The sequence below is a fragment of the Brassica napus genome, chromosome C8 (assembly GCF_020379485.1).
Source record: "Brassica napus cultivar Da-Ae chromosome C8, Da-Ae, whole genome shotgun sequence".
In the NCBI taxonomy this organism is placed as follows: Eukaryota; Viridiplantae; Streptophyta; class Magnoliopsida; order Brassicales; family Brassicaceae; genus Brassica; species Brassica napus.
In genome coordinates this window covers 22531062-22551607 of record NC_063451.1, presented here as the reverse complement: position 1 = coordinate 22551607, position 20546 = coordinate 22531062, and the positions used below count along the sequence as shown (strand labels likewise).

The 20546-nt window shown below is 43.4% G+C and overlaps 1 protein-coding gene, 2 non-coding genes and 1 pseudogene across 3 annotated transcripts; 2 read left to right on the top strand and 2 right to left on the bottom strand.

The window, feature by feature from the left end:
• Positions 1-10021: 10021 nt before the first annotated feature.
• Positions 10022-10128, top strand: LOC125592083. The gene has a single exon (XR_007327933.1). It is a non-coding gene; the product is annotated as a small nucleolar RNA R71 (small nucleolar RNA).
• Positions 10129-15668: 5540 nt separating this feature from the next.
• LOC125591909 lies at positions 15669-18176 on the bottom strand (annotated as a pseudogene).
• A 29-nt stretch (positions 18177-18205) lies between these two features.
• On the bottom strand, positions 18206-19210 carry LOC125591908. The gene has a single exon (XM_048766829.1). The coding sequence runs from the start codon at positions 19208-19210 to the stop codon at positions 18206-18208; it is 1005 nt and encodes a 334-aa protein (XP_048622786.1).
• On the top strand, positions 18894-19000 carry LOC125592176. Its single transcript, XR_007328023.1, has one exon. It is a non-coding gene; the product is annotated as a small nucleolar RNA R71 (small nucleolar RNA).
• Positions 19211-20546: the final 1336 nt, after the last annotated feature.

The window sequence follows — 20546 nt, the reverse complement described above, 5'->3', positions numbered from 1 at the left end:
CATAAATTTAATTGACTTTTTCTACATGGTAGTTACATAATTGTCAATCACATTCATGTTTTTATCTAACAATTCTTTTGATATATAGATGACGGTGTAATAAATATAGATTCATTAAAAATAAAGTGAAAACCAAATGGAAAAAAAAAAATTAAAAAAGTAAAAAAAATAGTGAAATATAATACTCAAACCAATTTGGAGTGGCCAACGAAGTTAAACCATATGAATCAAACTCAAAACACATGCTTTATTCAAACACAATTATTACTTAATATAAATTTTATCTTGTCTGTATTCAAAATTTATAAATAATTGATCTGCTGAGATTTTTCAACATAACTTATATTTGTATTAGTTGCAAAAAAAACTTATATATACTTGTATTTAAATTTGAATCGAATAACAACTTTGTTATGTTCAAAAAAAAAAAAAGAATAACAACTTTGTTAGGTAACCCTATATATTTTCTTCAAAAAACTAACCCTACATACAAGACGAGTTTTCAAAATAAAATAGAAACAGCAAAAAATCCATGACTTGGACATTTGGTATACATTACAGACCCTATTTGCCTAATTCACCCGCATCCCAAGGTTAAACAGATTTGATTATTCATTATTTAGCTGAAATTGTTTACCAAAAGTCTTAAAGAAAAGTCATCAGTACTAGAGAGCGGTTTTCAACGTAGCAGCATAAATTACAGTATTCTTACTTTTATGCACTTGCTTGTTTTTTTCTCTCGATTAGTGTTGTTTCTTTTGTGTTTGTGAGTATCATTCGACAAACACGCATAAAAACGTGATGACATGTAAAAATTTATCTTAAGAGAAACTTTACAATTTCATAGGTACGTTGTAATACTTAGAAATATATTATAGGTAATCGGATTAAAATATAAATTTTTACTCTAGGAGACACATTCTAAGTTGTCAATTACACTAAATGACACATTGGACATACAAGACACATTACCTTAACAAAATTACCAACATAACCTCTAACTAATGGACATCTCATTTCGTTACACTATCTATCTAGATAAATTAAAAATCAAAATATAACATCACTTTATCTCTTTGGCGTCGGTTCCTCTTTCAAACAAAATCCCTAATCTGAGAAAACTATGAAACGACGAAACCCTACCCCCTTTCTCCCGTGCGACAAATTTGTAATCTGAGAAAGATACTTTCGATGCCGCTCTAAATCTTCTTGATTTGTCTCTCTCGACATCGTATTACCGTGTTCCACCTTTCGATTTCAGTATCTGGATCGTTCCTTGGCCCCGACCGCCGCCGCGTAGTCTTCAACGCTCTTGCCGATTAATTCTCGATTTCGATCTCTGTTCTTCTCTGCCTCCTTTGATTCACAGACAAACTCCACATGGAAAGTTAGACCCCGCTTCTTAGAACAACTAGTTTACTCTGTTTTCTCGGCCAAACCCTATGAAAGTGACGGTGGCTCTCTTGGTCAATGTGTGTGTGGATATTGTTGATGTGGTCGGAAGAATTGTGGATGAGGATCTCGTAGTCAGTGGTTGTGTTGATGTTGTTGATGTGACCGGAAGAGTTGTGGATGGAGCTCTCGGTGGTGGATACGAAAGTGGTAATAGAGGGAGAGGAGATACTGGAGGTGGTGATTAATGGAGGTGATGGTAGCTCTCTTGGTCAATGTGTGTGGATATTGTTGATGTGGTCGGAAGAGTTGTGGACGGGGTTCTCGTAGTCAGTAGTTGTGTTGATGTTGTTAATGTGACCGGAAGAGTTGTGGATGGAGCTCTCGGTGGTGGATACGAAAGTGGTAATAGAGGGAGAGGATATACTAGAGGTGGTGATTAATGGAGGTGATGGTAGCTCTCTTGGTCAATGTGTGTGTGGATATTGTTGATGTGGTCGGAAGAGTTGTGGACGGGTGATACACTAAATATGAATCTTTGCTACTGCCAAGTTAACAGTTGTGATTATAGTAATTTAGATTCAATCCAGAGGACCAGTCTACACTTTACTCTTATAAGTTCAATGTCAAGCTAAGAAGAAAATGGTTTTCAATTCAATTGGTGACGCGGAAAACAAGTAAACTAGAGTTTGATTCAATTTAACAAGAAGCTAGCCTAGGGTATTTCATTGGGTGTTGAGCGAGAGCCAAACAATTATTCAAGCGCGATGCAGTGCTTTCTAGAACTCGGATCACTCAGCTGGAACACCCCACTGTCGTGGTGGTGATCTCTTTGCTGGTCGATCCCATCATCTAACTGTCGTTGAGATGAGAAACGACTGCAAGCCTTAGAGATCAGGTCCGATCAGTTCACTTACTACCCTAATATCTACTTTCGCTGATTAGGGATACTAAGCTCATTCAATACATGTCAAGCTATCTCCTAAGCGGTTAGCTAGGCGATAAACTTCGGATCTAACATCAAGTGATCAGATTAATGGAAGCCTTAAGAATAGTATGAATGAAGAATAATCAAGAATAGCTTATCTATGTTTAGCTCATATTTCAACACCCTAGAACCCTAGGCGAGCTAGATCACTACTCGATCATGATGCAAGCAATCAAAGACATAGATTCTGAATGAAACTGCATAATAATAAGAGTAGTAAACAAAGGGTTCAGATGGTCTTCTCTATCCGAGAATGGATTCTTCTCCCTTACAAGTTGCAGATCGCAAAAGCTAATAGTTCTCTTGTAAAAAATAGCGTAATTAATAAAATATGATAGATGGTGTCTTTATATGGAGGCGCCAATAGGTAGGAAAGATATTAGGGCAACAGGGCTTTAATTCCCGAAATAGGAGCTTCCTTATTTGTCGGGAACAACCTCGGGATCACTCCGTCTGCTTGTTCCGCTTGAGAATAGTCTCGGGACTGTTCGCCTTGAGTGTTCTTCGCAGGAATGCTCCAAAAGGACAGCTTCTCTTCAAGCACCCTCTCTTCACTCTTCTACCACCTCCAGACCTGTAAAAGATCAAAAAGGACTAGACTGACACGGATTAAGGACTCGAATCAATACGAAAACACCTATACAATGATGTGAAAAACACCATATATCAATTCCCCCAGACTTAGATCCTTGTTTGTCCTCGAACAAGGCAAGTATCAAGAACAGGGAGAAAAGTTTGAAAGTGTGGGAACTCGCTTATTCTCAGCAACCATACTCTTACCACAAATCTCTGAACCATGCAAGCAATAGATTAGGACCACACACACTTACTGGGAACCCCTGATCGCTGTTCACAGATCGGCTCCTTACTCTACATCTTGACCTGAAAAAGCGACACTTTCGAGACCAAACTCCATTTGTTCAATTAGAATTTTCGTGAGCTTCTTGTCATAGGCGCTACTCAGGGTGGACGGTCTAGGTATGGAGCATGTTTTTTTTTTTTTTTTTTATATGGTGGAGCTAAGAGTGTTTAGGGGTTACCAATTTCTTAGAGGATGCAGGATATCACACAAAATGGCAAGAGAGGATAGATCCATTGATGTCCACAGCCTCTACTCGTTTTTGCTATATCTGGTGCGACTGTTCTGATGACGGAACAGGCAACTGATTGTTCTGCTTTCCACTTTCCTCTACACACTCTTCAATACTTGGTACCAACTTCTTGCTCGACCTTTCCAGTGGCTCCATGTTTCTTTTCTTTCTTCCCCTTCTCCATCACATTAATCTCGTTTTTTTTTTTTTTTTTTTTTTTTTTTTGAATGTTGATATGGTGATGTGACGAAGAAGGAGGTAATACATGATCGTTCTGAGTGCCACTGGTGGTTCTGATTTCGCAACCATTCTGGTTCTCCACCCCTGCTCTTGCACAGTTCATTGGTTATAGAGCGGTTGCTCCCTTAATCTGCTTGTTCTCCTTTCTGACATAATTTCTGCAGCAGTAACGAGTAGGAGGCTGTGTTGATCCTTTCCTCTCCGACCTTTTTGCACATATCTGCACATATGGCACTGAAAAACAAATGCATGAAGATGGAATAAAGGCTAAGGTACAAGGTGGGAACTAGCTAAAGATGAGCTAGCTACTCAGGAACAATAAGATGGATATAAAGGATAAGAAGTCCTGAGTATAGGTCTCGTTTCCCTGATCTAGTGCCCATAAAAAGAAGAATTAAAGTCCAGATTAGGTTCAGATATAGTGGAGTTGAGTCTACCCAGTGTAACCTGATCGGTGGAGAACTTCTGGAGTGTCAAATGAGATAAGTCAGGGTGTTCCAGGTCCATGTGTGGGTCTTTTATCACTGCTAAGGTCACTGAATAAGAAGGTTAAAGCACGAGGAGGTTAAGAAATCATCACAAAATAAGGTCCTGATTACCACAATAAGTTTGACTGGACTGACTTAATCCTAGGGACTGACTCAATTAAAACATGAAAATCGTACAGAGTTTCTCCCCCAGACTTACTTCACACCATCCCTGGCTGTGAAAATAAATCCTAAGGATTGACTCAATAAAAACACACCAAACAGAAACAAATAGCAAGGAAATAAATAGTTTTGATGGATAAAACAACGGAATTGGAATCGTCCGTTCGGACTCAGCCTGAATCACCACTGCTGGAGTGGCCGGTTGTTCTCCTGTTCCTCGGAAGTCTCTCTTCTCCAGTTGAAGTGCCCGCTGGTTCTTTGCCTGGGCGCCTTGTTCCCTGCGTCGTCTGCTCATCCTGACTTCCGATGCAGCCTCCAGTGAGTGCTCTGAGGATCCTCTTCATGAGGCTGTTGTTTTTCTTCTGAGAGTCCACCATCCAACGTCGGTAGGCGTGATCATCAGTAACATCCGTGAGGTCCTCCAGGTCATAAGCACCCTCAGCAGGTGGAGCCATATCCTCCACATCATCCCTGGTCGCATTTGGTTCTGGAACTGGCTTACGTGGGTCGTCGCACAAGTGTCCTGCGTCTGGCAGGAACACTATGTTTTCCAAGGTTGTGAAGTCTGTTAACCCAGGAAGAGGGAGCTTGCAGTAGAGAGAGTTCACGTCCTTGTCTGCGAACTTGTATGTGCTCTCGTCGCGCAGGATGTGGCATGTGATCAAGTAAGCGGTATCGATGTGCTCAAGCTCAGGAACAACCATGTAGGAATCCAGGTTGATGTCGAAGTGTTTGAACAAGGGCGTGAGAATACTGCCGCAGCGGTCTTTCTTTTCTTCTGTCCGGAGCAAGGAATCCTTGCGCTCAGTGATGTTAGGAGTTTTCAAGGCTCCTAAGACAAATGTTGTAGTATAGTGATTGTCGAACCAGTTCTGAGGGATATCAAAGCACTGAGAATGCAAGTACTCATTTAATCTAAGTGCAACCAATGATTTAGATGGGTTTTAAGCTATGACTAAAACTAGAAAGCAATAACAGAATGATACTTCTTGACTAAGGGAAAAGAGAACTCATGGGCATAGGGATTAGACCTTGGGTGATCAAGTATCGAACTAAGGATGGCAAATGATCAATCAAACTATCAACCTTAAGCCTAGACACAATTCTAAGCAAGCTCTATGTCTAGATGAATGCTCATTTGCTAACATATCTCAAACATCAAATGTCTTTGGTTGAATAATATGAAAGCAATCATTACGAACAAGTCTATTAGCTATCTTAGCATCTTTAACAACAAATGTCTTTGGCAAAGTATACTAAAAGCCTAGGAGAGTTGTCTCAGGCATTTCATCAAACACCTTTTGGGTGGGAAATGCCTATTGATCAACTTTTGAGTGGCCAACTCAGAAGATGCATTATGAATACTCTACTAGCAAGGAACAAGAATGATCTACACTAAAACATCCTAGAACTAACCTAATCACCCTTGATCTCCCTAACCCATGAATTCAAAAGGTGATTACTCACTAATCTCCATGATTCCTCTTAAACCCATATTGGATTTCAGATTAATCATGTAGAGAAATAGATAAGAAATCAACAAGAACACAAGAACATAACAATCAAAATCCAAGAGATGAACTTCTCGAGAGAGTTTTTGTGTATTTCTCAATAGATCCAAAAATAATCTCTCTGGTGGCTACCAAAGATGTTTAAAACATAGGTTTTAGAAATGTAAAACGTCCAAAATAAATTGCAAAAAGGTCCTTGAGAAGTCATGATTTTCGGCAGCAAAATAACGCGGAGCGACTTGCAGGTGTCGCTCCGGAAGGTCGCTCCAGGGCCGATTTTTGGTGTCTCCGGGCGAGAGGTCCCGAGCGACTTTGGTGTGTTGCTCCAACGGGTCGCTCTGGATCGGGAGCGACCTTGATAGGTCGCTCTGAGAGGTCGCTCCAGGGTCATCTAAGACTGTTCGGAGTGACGAGAACGCGAGCGACTTCATGGCGTCGCTTTAGGAGGTCGCTCCGAGAGGTGTGTGAGATGCGAGCGACCTCGGCGCGTCGCTCTGGGCAAGTCGCTTCACGGGGTGAGTATGGCGAGCGACTTCACGGGGTCGCTCCAGCTAGGTCGCTCTGAGAGGTGCTTTGGAGCGACCTCATGACGTCGCTGCGGAACCTCGCTCCCCTGCTCTGCTCGTCCAATGATCACATATATCACCTCCTTTGAGCTCCAAATGCATCCAAATAGCCCCAAGAACTCCATGTGGCACTCCAACACCTGATAGAGACTCATGTATGCAAAATGTAACCTAAACATGACTAAATCCTAGTCTATATGATCAAAATGCACATGGATGAATGGATAAGATAATGGAAATATGCAAGATATCAACTCCCCCAAACTTGTTCTTTTACTTGTCCACAAGTGAACTTTCTAGAACTCATAGGGAGAGAGGTTTGAAGGTGGGAGCTCATAGCCAAAAGAAACACAACTAGTACTCGATTCAACATCTAATCCAGCATGAGCACACTCTCTTATTACACTCTAGCTTCTCTAGGCCTATCTCAACTCTTTTTGCCCTTACACTCATCATCAAGCATCCACACATTCAAATCAACCAACTCTCACATTCATTAAGCACAAGACATCAGGTGAATTCTTGCAAATGGTCAGTTGGTCCAAGTCATTTGGTTGGGTGAGGGAAGGCTTTTATTCAAGTGATTCAAGAGGTTTGAAACATAAAATCTTTAAGGTGGTTTACTCTCGAAACAAGTAGACTTGACATTGCACATAATATATCTAAGAAAGGGATCAACTCATGCATACAATGCTCAATCTCCATTGTTCTACCCTTTTCCCAAACATACAATTACACAATCATTCCCAAATGTCAAACCCAACTCACATCTCTCACCGAAAGATCCTAAGAACATTAACTCCTTCTCTTTCAAATCTACAAGGGATTTTTCACAACCTCAAAACATTACTTAGCTCCTAACAACTTTGCTAGCCCCCTTTTTCTTTCTTTTTCTTTTCTTTTCTTTTCATATTTTATTTTTTTTTTTTTTTTAGATGGGGGCCAAGACTTTTCATAACTTGAGCTAGAGGTTTTTCTACTTATCCCAATAAGACAATTCACTTAAACACAAAGAGTCATTTCTTTTCCTTTTTCATTGCTCCCAAATCATAATCACAACTCTCACCCCCCACCTATAGCTAGACAATAGAGTGCCCAATCTAGCAAGAATGAAGATCAAGCATTGTCGTTCCCGATACTCTCAACATTATGCACATGTAAGACTTTCCGAAGAAGGCCTCACTCATCAAACAATGAAAGCTTAAAAGAAGGGAAAGGTTTTGGGAGTGGTCTACCACTAGAGTTTGTCAAAATAAGATTGGCATAAAGGATGTGACAACTCAAGTGTGTATAGCCATGACTCAGTACACAAGGGACCATGAGCAAGAAGCATTAAGTTCGTTCAGTTCAAATAAGGTTGTAGTTGGCTTCAAAGACTGAGTTTCAGCAATCAACAAGTTTCAGGAAGAGTCTTCAAGGCTCGAAGCATACAAGTGTTTTTGAGAGGTGCATAAGCTATTCAGGTGCAAAGTAATGTTCTTTACAAGGCATTTCAAATCATTGCTCCCAATGCAAGTAAATGCAACCTATATGCTCTAGACTCTCCTAGAAATGCCAATGATGCAAACTAAATGAATTTTTTTTTATGCAAATATATATGTATAATGCAATGCATGAGACTCAAAATCATCAAAGCAAACGTGATCAAATACTTGGTACCTCCCCCAAACTTAAATGACACAGTCTCTGTGTTGTCAAGGAGAGAGAGATACCCAAAAAGAGAAAACTAATATGCAAAAAACGAAATGGTATATACAAGGGAAAGTAGTGGGTTACCTTCTATGGAGAATGAGTAGAGGGAGATGCTCCCTCCTCGTCGTCCTCAGGTGGTAACTCTTCAAGGTGCTCATCAGCAAGAGTGCCCATCTCTTCAATGTAGAAGGCTTGCCCGAACACAGTTGGTTTCTTCATTTTCTCCTTGATGTCAAAGTGGAGAACATGCCCTTTACCCAAATGGAGATCAATCGTGCCCTCTTTCACCTTAACAATTGCTCCTGCTGTAGCTAAGAATGGCCTTCCAAGAATCAATGGGTCTTGAGCCTCCTCACCCATCTCAAGCACCACAAAATCTGTAGGTATCTCATATTTTCCAATCTTCACAGGTAGGTCCTCTAAGATGCCCACAGGGTACTTCACTGAACGATCAGCTAACACCAGAGAGAGTTTACACTTCTTGTACTGAGTGAATCCAAGCTTCTTTGCAACAGACAAAGGCATCACGCTGACACTAGCTCCCAAATCGCAGAGACATTTCTCAAATACCATAGGTCCAAGAGCACAAGGTAGTGTGAAGCATCCTGGATCCTCTAACTTCTCTGGAACATCAAGCCTTTGGATGATGGCACTGCACTCATGGGTAAGAATCATCATGCTTTCCATTTCCTTCTTCTTTGCAGCTACAACATCTTTCAGGAACTTGTTGTATTGAGGAATCAACATGAAAGCATCGATGATGGGCATTGCAACCTGAGCTTCACTCATTTGCTTGTCAAACAAAGCCTTGTACTTCTCTAGCAGCTGCCTCTTGAATCTACCAGGGAATGGTAGTTTGGGTTCATAGGGAGGAGGAACAAAAGAATTCTCACTTGCTGGAGCAAGAACTTCACCATCTTTCACTGTTTTCTTCGCTTCCCCAACCTTTCCTTTACCCTTGGCTTCCACAATCTTCTCCAAGATTTCATCATTGATTTTCTCATCAACAATCACCACTTCATCATCTAAGTTGATGGCCACCTCTTCACCTAGTTTCTCAGCATCCCTGGTGAGGGTTGTAGGAGGTAACTGCTTACCACTCCTAAGGGTGATAGCTTTGGCCTCCTTGGGGTTTTGGTCAGATTTTCCAGGTAGAGATCCTTGCTGGCGAGTCTGGTGAGTGTTCATGGAAGCAAACTGATTCTCTAAATTCTTGACTGTAGAAGCAAGATGTGAGAACTTGTTGTTGAGCTCATTGTAGCTCCCATCAATCTTGGAATGAAGGTTCTTCAACTCATAACCAACATGCTTCTCACTTCTAGTCTGAGACTCCAAGATTTGTTTCAGCAGGGTGTCAGTGCTGCTCTCTTGAGGAGCAGAGGAACCAGATGAGGGGTTTTGATGAGGTTGATAGCTGCCTTGCTGGTTGTTTCGAGGCGGATAACCACTCTGTTGGTTGTTGGGATAGGATTTCTGTTGGTAGTTGTTGTACTGAAAGTTGGGCTCTTTTTTGTACCAGCTACCATTGTTGTTGATGAAACACAGCTCTTCCTGACCTTCCAAACCCTCAACCTCATGGACAACAGGTGGTGTATCTTGGCTTGGGTTACCAACAAAGTGCAGCTGCTCTTGTGTGGCTTTATCAGCAAGGAGGATGTCTATCTTATCCTGTAGAGCTTTCAACTCCTTCCTCGTCTGCTTATCATCTGTTCGACTGCTTCTGTCGTGGTCTCCACTGTAGACTGCATCACTCTTTACCATGTTGTCAACCAGCTCCTCTGCATCTTCCTCAGTTCTCCCCAAGAAGAACCCATTGCTAGCTGTATCCAGTCTGGCCCTGTACTTAGGAAGAGCACCACGGTAGAATGTGCTCAGCAAGCTCTCCTTAGAGAAACCATGGTGTGGGCATTGAGCTTGGTAGCCCTTGAATCTCTCCCAGGCTTCACTGAATCCTTCCAAGTTCTTCTGTTGGAAACTGGAGATCTCATTTCTCAGCTTAGCAGTTCTTGAGGATGAGAAGAATTTCTCCAAGAATGCTCTCTTGCACTCATCCCAAGTGGTGATAGAGTGGCTGGGTAGAGACTTCTCCCACTGACGTGCCTTATCCCCCAAAGAGAAAGGGAATAGCTTGAGCTTTAAGGCATCTTCGGACACACCATTGGTTTTTGACAACCCACAGTAGCTGTCGAACCTATCCAAGTGATCAAATGGGTCCTCCAGAGCCAAGCCATGATACTTGTTGTTCTCGATCACGTTGAGGAGTCCTGACTTGACCTCAAAGTTGTTGGCTGCCACAGCTGGTGCTCGGATTCCGAATCTGTGACCATGTATGTTGGGGCGGTCGTAAGTGCCAATGGGTCGAGCTGCCCGCGGTTGGTGTTCTGCCCCTTGCGGTGGATCTGCCATATCAATATCCAAGTGGGCCTGGTGTTCTTCTTCTCTTCTAGCTCTAGCACACTCCCTCTCAAAAGCTCTGATGTCTGCTACTATTGGAACTAGGTTTGATGGACCCCTGCTCCTCAAGTTCATACACCTGAAAGTGAAAGGTAGGTGAAGAAGAAGAATCAGTAACAAAACAAAATTAAAATGACTTAGTCTCAAGCAAGTGACTAAATCTCAATGTTTAAATCTACTCAGAATTTGGCAACGGCGCCAATTTGATGTTAGGAGTTTTCAAGGCTCCTAAGACAAATGTTGTAGTATAGTGATTGTCGAACCAGTTCTGAGGGATATCAAAGCACTGAGAATGCAAGTACTCATTTAATCTAAATGCAACCAATGATTTAGATGAGTTTTAAGCTATGACTAAAACTAGAAAGCAATAACAGAATGATACTTCTTGACTAAGGGAAAAGAGAACTCATGGGCATAGGGATTAGACCTTGGGTGATCAAGTATCGAACTAAGGATGGCAAATGATCAATCAAACTATCAACCTTAAGCCTAGACACAATTCTAAGCAAGCTCTATGTCTAGATGAATGCTCATTTGCTAACATATCTCAAACATCAAATGTCTTTGGTTGAATAATATGAAAGCAATCATTACTAACAAGTCTATTAGCTATCTTAGCATCTTTAACAACAAATGTCTTTGGCAAAGTATACTAAAAGCCTAGGAGAGTTGTCTCAGGCATTTCATCAAACACCTTTTGGGTGGGAAATGCCTATTGATCAACTTTTGAGTGGCCAACTCAGAAGATGCATTATGAATACTCTACTAGCAAGGAACAAGAATGATCTACACTAAAACATCCTAGAACTAACCTAATCACCCTTGATCTCCCTAACCCATGAATTCAAAAGGTGATTACTCACTAATCTCCATGATTCCTCTTAAACCCATATTGGATTTCAGATTAATCATGTAGAGAAATAGATAAGAAATCAACAAGAACACAAGAACATAACAATCAAAATCCAAGAGATGAACTTCTCAAGAGAGTTTTTGTGTATTTCTCAATAGATCCAAAAATAATCTCTCTGGTGGCTACCAAAGATGTTTAAAACATAGGTTTTAGAAATGTAAAACGTCCAAAATAAATCGCAAAAAGGTCCTTGAGAAGTCATGATTTTCGGCAGCAAAATAACGCGGAGCGACTTGCAGGTGTCGCTCCGGAAGGTCGCTCCAGGGCCGATTTTTGGTGTCTCCGGGCGAGAGGTCCCGAGCGACTTTGGTGTGTCGCTCCAACGGGTCGCTCTGGATCGGGAGCGACCTTGATAGGTCGCTCTGAGAGGTCGCTCCAGGGTCATCTAAGACTGTTCGGAGTGACGAGAACGCGAGCGACTTCATGGCGTCGCTTTAGGAGGTCGCTCCGAGAGGTGTGTGAGATGCGAGCGACCTCGGCGCGTCGCTCTGGGCAAGTCGCTTCACGGGGTGAGTATGGCGAGCGACTTCACGGGGTCGCTCCAGCTAGGTCGCTCTGAGAGGTGCTTTGGAGCGACCTCATGACGTCGCTGCGGAACCTCGCTCCCCTGCTCTGCTCGTCCAATGATCACATATATCACCTCCTTTGAGCTCCAAATGCATCCAAATAGCCCCAAGAACTCCATGTGGCACTCCAACACCTGATAGAGACTCATGTATGCAAAATGTAACCTAAACATGACTAATTCCTAGTCTATTTGATCAAAATACACATGGATGAATGGATAAGATAATGGAAATATGCAATATATCACTCAGTGAGCATCGAGATGAGAAGGAATCCAGGGTTAGTCTTCACAGCCTGAATCGGTATGACTCTGTCTCTACGGATTTCATCCTCGAGCCCTGTGTATAGAACCTGCAGCTCGCCGTTTGTGACCTTGGAGGTGAGTTCCTTTGCGAAGAGTATGTTCGAGACGATCTTGGCAATGATACGCAGAGTGGGGTTTCGGATTTGTGATTGATAAGCCTTGCGAGATGTGAACTTCCCTGTCGCAATGAGATCCCAAAAGGCGTTTGCTGGCGCAAACTTTTTCTCAACTGCGACCTCTCTTGGCGTGTCTGCGATCTCAAGTAGTTCGTTTAGATCGTGGAGAGAGATGGAGCAGAACTTGCCGTCGGCCATGAAGGAGAAGGAGCAGTTCTCGTACGTTGGCTCTGGTAACTGATCTGAGCTGTTGCGAGCACTTACCGAACCAAATCTGGATAGAGAACTTGTGCTTGGTAGCAGAGAGGAGCGAGGCCCATAACGTCGAGTGTGTCGAAGACGTCAGACTCGAGGCCGAGAACAACTAAGGTCTCCTCGTGAGCAAATCGTGTGGGCAAGATTTCTGCTGCGAGAATCCTGTTGTACCTCGCTGCGGATTCCTTGTCCCACCCCTCACAATTGTAGTCAAGGAGTAGTGGGTCATTGATGTTAATCGGTTGACCCTCAGCTTTGTTCGGCCATGGATAGGTGGATGGAACATTCGCGGAACGAGAAGGCGTGGCTGCTCCGCGAGAGGCTTTGAGTGCTTTTGGAATCCTTGTTTTTGGAGGCATCTGCAAAACGAAATCAATTTCCAAATTAGCACTGCTCAATGGTTGTTCTAGAAACGATGTGACATTCCAATCTCGAAAATTTAGCCCAAGTCCATCAATTTCCGAACAACCTTCGAGTTTTAGGATTAACACCTAGCCCTATCACAACCGCAACTACTCAAGAAACTCTAACAATGAAATTGTTTATCCCTGATAATCAAACAAAATTTCGAGCCTAGTAGCATGTGTGAAATCGATAGCTACAATCTAAGATCAAATCTTGAAACAAAAGGGATGAGAGAATCCAATGGGACACTTTCAATTCGCGGATTGGATGCGCGAAGGGGAAGGTGTCTGAGCAGTTACCTTGAGTTGATTGACGATTCCTGCAAAACCCAACCGATATCTAGAGGATCCAAGAGATTAGAACAAAATCGATGAAGAAAAATAGGAGATGAAATTTTCGATTTAGGGTTCTTTGAGGTTGTTTTGCGGCGTTAGAGATAATGTGGGGGGGGGGGGGGGGGGGGGTAAAGTTAGTGGGCCTTTAACAGGCCATTTTCCTTTTCTCTTTTTTTTTTTTTTTTTTTTTTTGTTCGAGCACTTACCTGGGAACAATCAGTGGAACAAGCGCTAGAGTGTTCTCCTGAGAAGTGCTCGATTTTTCTTCCTGCAAGTTAGTTTTTTTTTTTTTTTTTTTTTTAGAAAGTAAAAGAAATATTTACACTCACCAGTGGGTTGCCTCCCACCAAGCGCTTCTTTTCAGTCACTAGCTTGACTTTTGTGAGCCGATTAGGCTTGAAGGGGATCGCTTAAGGGTATTTCTACACCTTCAGCGATTGTTGTGTCAGCAAGGTAAGGCTTGAGTCGCTGACCATTAACAACAAATTCTCCTCCTCTTGTGTCCAGCAACACTACAGCTCCATAGGGGCGAACCTCCTTGATGGTGAAAGGTCCTGACCATCTGGATTTTAGCTTTCCAGGGAACAGCTTTATCCTTGAGTTGAAGAGTAAGACCTGATCATTCGGAGCAAAGCTCTTGCTGATGATCCGCTTGTCATGGAATGCTTTGGTTTTTTCTTTGTAGATTTTGGAGCTCTCATAGGCCAGATGCCTAATCTCCTCCAACTCATGGATTTGAATTGTTCGCCTCTCCTTGGCAGGTTTGATATCGAAGTTAAGCAGCTTGACTGCCCAAGCTGCCTTATACTCTAGCTCCACAGGTAGGTGACATGCCTTGCCATAGACCAGATGATAGGGAGTGGTCCCTAATGGGGTTTTATAGGCTGTTCTGTAGGCCCAGAGAGCGTCGTCAAGTTTGATGGACCAATCCTTACGCGTGGTATTGACTGTTTTCTGTAGAATGTTCTTGATCTCTCTGTTGGAAATTTCCACTTGGCCACTCGTTTGGGGATGGTAGGCGGTTGCAACCTTGTGTTTCACGCCGTTCTTGCTCAGTAATCCTTGGAACACTCTGTTGATGAAGTGAGTTCCACCATCGCTGATAACCACTCTAGGTACTCCAAATCTTGGAAAGATGATGGAGGTGAACATCTTGGTTACAACTCGTGCGTCGTTGGTCGGACTAGCAATCGCTTCTACCCACTTGGAGACATAGTCGACTGCAACCAGGATGTACTCGTTCTTGTGAGAAGGTGGGAAAGGTCCCATAAAATCTATTCCCCAGCAGTCGAACACCTCAACTTCCAATATGTAATTCTGAGGCATCTCATTCCTTTTGCTGATACTGCCCATTCGCTGGCATGCATTGCATCTGGATATGAAGGTGTGAGCATCTCTGAACATTGTTGGCCACCAGAATCCCGCTTGGAGAATTTTGGAGACTGTTTTGAATGTGGCGAAGTGTCCAGCGTAGGAAGATCCGTGGCAGTGGTGTAGGATACCTGGAATTTCAGCCTCTGGAACGCATCGTCTGAAGATCCCATCCTTGCATTGTCGGTATAGGTAAGGCTCATCCCAAAAGTAGTGCCTTGCCTCTCTTAAGAATTTTCTCTTCTCGTTCCCTGTGAACTTCTGAGGCTCTTTTTCAGCGGCTAGGAAATTTGCAATCTCAGCAAACCACGGTAGATCAGGATGTTGCTTCTGGATTACTGCGACAAACTGCTCTGGTTGTGGAGAACAAGCCGTTTCCATGCGCATTGGTTGTTCCGAATAGCAAAGACCAATCGCACTTACGTGTTCCACTGGTTGCTCTTCGTCAATCACAGTATCATCGTTTATTTTCATTCTGGAAAGGTGGTCCGCTACTCCATTTTCTACCCCCTTCTTGTCTCTTATTTCCAGGTCAAATTCTTGAAGGAGGAGAATCCATCTCAGGAGCCGCGGTTTGGCATCTTTTTTCGTGAGCAGGTACTTGAGAGCTGCATGATCCGTGTGGACTATCACCTTAGACCCAACTAGATATGATCGAAACTTCTCAAAAGCATAGACGATGGCCAGGAGTTCCTTCTCCGTTGTAGCATACCTACATTGAGCTTCATCCAATGTCTTACTCGCGTAGTAGATCACATGGAGCTTCTTATCCTTCCGCTGGCCAAGCACTGCTCCTACTGCAAAGTCACTCGCGTCTGTCATGATCTCGAAAGGGAGGTCCCAGTTTGGGGGTTGGCAACCGGTGCACTGACTAGAGCTCCCTTGATCGTGTGAAATGAAGCTAAGCACTCACTGTCGAAGTCAAACTTTGTTTCCTTGCAGAGCAGTCTAGTGAGTGGTCTTGCGATTCTCGAGAAGTCCTGAATGAATCTTCTGTAAAAACCAGCATGTCCCAAAAAGCTTTTTATCCCCCTCACTGAAGTTGGTGGCTGCAGACTCATCATGATATCGATCTTTGCCTTGTCCACTTCGATGCCCTTTTCTGAAATCTTATGTCCTAGAACAATCCCATCTCTGACCATGAAATGGCATTTTTACCAATTAAGCACGAGATGCTTCTCCTTGCATCGCTTCAGAACCCTACACAAGTTTGACAAACAGACACTAAAGGAGCTTCCATAGACGCTGAAATCATCCATGAAAACCTCCATTATGTCTTCAATTAGATCAGTGAAAATCGACATCATGCAGCGTTGAAAGGTCGCTGGAGCATTGCACAGCCCGAAAGGCATCCTCCTGTAGGCATATGTTCCGTAAGGACATGTGAACGTCGTCTTTTCCTGATCGTCTGGGTGGATGGGAATCTGAAAAAAACCTGAATAACCATCTAAAAAGCAATAGTAAGGGTGGTTAGCCAATCTTTCAAGCATTTGATCAATGAAGGAGAGTGGAAAGTGATCCTTGCGGGTCGCAGCATTCAATTTACGGAAATCGATGCACATGCGATGACCAGTTACTGTTCTAGTAGGGATTAATTCATTCTTTTCATTGGTTATAACAGTGATCCCTCCTTTCTTAGGCACTACATGAACAGGACTAACCCACTTACTATCAGAGATCGCATAGATTACACCAGCTTCTAGAAGTTTCATTATCTCCTTCTTAACAACATCTTTCAGATTTGGGTTTAACCTCCTCTGATGTTCTACAGAAGTCATTGATTCATCTTCTAGGTGTATTCTATGCATGCACAGATCAGGTGAAATGCCAGGTATATCAGCTAGAGAATATCCTAATGCCTTTCGATATTTCCTAAGTTCGCATAGGAGAAGAGCAGTTTCAGCATTGTTCAGGTCAGCATTCACGATTACTGGGTATGTAGAATTTGGTCCAAGAAATGCGTACCTGAGCCCCTTAGGGAGTGTTTTGAGCTCGACTTTTGGAGCTTCGGATTCACTCCACGGGTCATTGTTCCGACTTGGTGGAACAAGCGAGCTCGATGAGTCTGAAGCATTGTTCTCCCCCAGACTGAGATATGCCACTAATCTTTCCATGGTTCTGGCGGAGTCCAACATCTTAGCGTACCCATCAGCGTCGATGTTCTGGACATTCTGTTCTGCTTCAGCTCTAGTCAAGGCTAGTTCCAGCGGATCATCTGTAAGGATCTCCTCAATCATCTGATCACTTGGTTCCAGCGGATCACCCTCCTCTTGGACAGTGAAGGTTTGTCCATCCAGCATAGGTTTCTTGAGCATCTGATTCATCTCGAACCTCATCACAATGTCTCCTAGGTGGAGGTCGATTTTTCCTTGTCGCACATCTATGATAGCTCCGACAGTGCATAGGAATGGTCTGCCTAGGATCAGAGGATCCTTTGACTCTTCCTCGAGTTCCAGAACAACGAAATCGGCAGGGACAAGCGTGTTCCCAACAAGAACTTGGATATCCTCGATAATTCCGACCGGAGATTTCACTGATCGATCAGCAAACACTAGGGACATCCTGGTAGGTTTGAAATCCGTGAATCCAAGGCGCTTAGCCACAGAGTATGGCATGAGGTTGATGCTTGATCCCAGATCGACTAGCGAACATGAGAAGACTGTTCTCCCTATTTGGATGGATAGGACAAATTTTCCAGGGTCACCCAGTTTCTTAATCCTTTTGTTCTGGAGAACAGCGCTGCACTCTTTTGAGACCACCATGAACTCACTGTCATCGGTTATCTTTCCAGAAATAAGTCCTTTCACAAAGCTACTCATGGATGGCATCATCTGGATTGCACTCATGAGAGGGAGTCTGACTGTTATGTCTTCCAGCATCTTCCTACATTTCATCTCCTCCTTGTCCTTGCGTGTGGCCTTAGCAGGAACAGGGTACGGAACCTTAGGCACATAGTCACGGGTGGGTACAGGTTCTGCAGCTTGGCGAACAACCACAGTAGGCTGCTCTATAGTGGTCGGAGTATGTTTAGCAGGAAGCCCTGCTTCTTCCTCGTCTGTTGGTGCGGTTACTGGTGGTTGTTCTGACTCTTTCTGCTTCCCCTTTTCAGCTGTTGTGAATCTCTTGGGCGCCAGATCAGTTAACTGCTTCCCACTCCTAAGCGCGACTGCATTGCACTCCTTGGAATTTTTATCTGTTTTTCCAGGAAGAGTGCCTTGCTGTCTTTTCACACTCTCAGCAGTCTGAGCAATCTGAATATCCATCTGCCTCATATGGCTCGAGACATTATCATATTTGGCACTCAGGTCATTGAACATGTGATTCATTCGGGTATTGATGTCGTTTGTGACCTGATTCAGTGTTTTCCCTGGATCTGCTGTCCTTGGAGCAGCTGGCTCATCTTATTGGCAAGACTCTTCATCTCGTCTTGTGGAGCAGTTTGAGCAGGCTGTGCAGGCTGCTGGTTAGTCGGTTGTTTCTGGTTGTGGAACTGAGTATTCTGAGCTGGGCTGAGGACAAATGTTCTTCCTTGATTTCCATACCCCCGTTGGTAGCCACTGTTCTGAACCTGATTGCCTTGAGCATTTTCTGCGTTACCATCGGGTTTAGGGTTGTTGAACAGGTGGGGGTTGTTCCTCACGTTAGGGTTCGGGTGGTAGTTCTTGAACTGCCATCCTTGTCCATTCACATAGCTAACCTCATGATGGTCCTCAGTCGCCTGGTCTGCTTCTGATGTAGTGTCTGTGGTTCCTTTATCCTGAGGGGATTCTTCCATGATGAAGACATGGTTCTGATTAATCTTTATCAGTTGATCGACCTTGGCAGAGAGCTCATCTATTTTGCTATTGTCGATGCTGTTCACCTTTTGGGTGCGGTCAGTCTCTCGGTTGCTGTCAGCTGAGCTTGAGGCCATGTTCTCAATCAGCGCGAAAGCGCCTTGAGTGGATTGGGTCATGAAATTTCCATTACTGGCTGAGTTTAAAGCATTCCTGTACTCCCAACCTACTCCATCGTAGAACACTCCGAGTAGATAGTCTTCTTCAAAACCGTGATGTGGGCACCCCCTGCGGTAGACGTTGAATCGCTCCCAAGCGTCGCAGAACGGCTCATCTACCAGCTGTTTAAAGGTGGCGATCTTCTGTCTCAGAGCTGATGTCTTTGACTTCGTGTAGAAATGGCTCAAGAAAGCGGATCTGGCTTGTTCCCATGTGGTGAGCGATCCAGTGGGTAGGGAATCTAGCCAGCGAGCAGCCTTCCCATCGAGAGAGAAAGGGAACAGGGTACACTTGATGTAATCTGGTGGTACTCCATTCGCCTTAGTGAACCCACACATCTTCTCAAAGTTTTCAATGTGGTCCATCGGAATTTCTGCAGGAAGTCCATTGAAGATGTTCCTCTGCACCAGACCTATCAAGGCGGGCTTGATCTCAAAGTCTTGTCTAGTGCAAGGTGGAGGGTTGATCGCGGATCGCGTAGCACGTAAATTACGCAAGAGATTCCTTTAGCCAATCTGATCAGCTTCCTCCGGTGCATTACGTTGGTTTGCAGCGTTCGCTTGGATAGTTTGCTGCATCTGCTGCATCTGTTGTTGCATGAGTGCAATCGCAGCAGTAAGATCATCCTGATGATCGCCCATGTTGGTGCTTGTAGGTCTAGGCAGTTGACGGTTCTGACGTTCTAATCTCGCTAGTTCTTCGTTGGTGAGCTGATGCAATGGTCCTTGTGCGTTGCTCCGAGTATGTCTACTGGTCATGCACCTGGATCATTAGCTGTGACAAATAAAAAGAGGCGAGTTAGATATCTTAGACTTAAATTGAAACCGAAAAGTAGAGGTAAAAAAATCTGGTCCCCGTCGCAACGGCGCCAAAACTTGATACACTAAATATGAATCTTTGCTACTGCCAAGTTAACAGTTGTGATTATAGTACTTTAGATTCAATCCAGAGGACCAGTCTACACTTTACTCTTATAAGTTCAATGTCAAGCTAAGAAGAAAATGGTTTTCAATTCAATTGGTGACGCGGAAAACAAGTAAACTAGAGTTTGATTCAATTTAACAAGAAGCTAGCCTAGGGTATTTCATTGGGTGTTGAGCGAGAGCCAAACAATTATTCAAGCGCGATGCAGTGCTTTCTAGAACTCGGATCACTCAGCTGGAACACCCCACTGTCGTGGTGGTGATCTCTTTGCTGGTCGATCCCATCATCTAACTGTCGTTGAGATGAGAAACGACTGCAAGCCTTAGAGATCAGGTCCGATCAGTTCACTTACTACCCTAATATCTACTTTCGCTGATTAGGGATACTAAGCTCATTCAATACATGTCAAGCTATCTCCTAAGCGGTTAGCTAGGCGATAAACTTAGGATCTAACATCAAGTGATCAGATTAATGGAAGCCTTAAGAATAGTATGAATGAAGAATAATCAAGAATAGCTTATCTATGTTTAGCTCATATTTCAACACCCTAGAACCCTAGGCGAGCTAGATCACTACTCGATCATGATGCAAGCAATCAAAGACATAGATTCTGAATGAAACTGCCTAATAATAAGAGTAGTAAACAAAGGGTTCAGATGGTCTTCTCTATGCGAGAATGGATTCTTCTCCCTTACAAGTTGCAGATCGCAAAAGCTAATAGTTCTCTTGTAAAAAATAGCGTAATTAATAAAATATGATAGATGGTGTCTTTATATG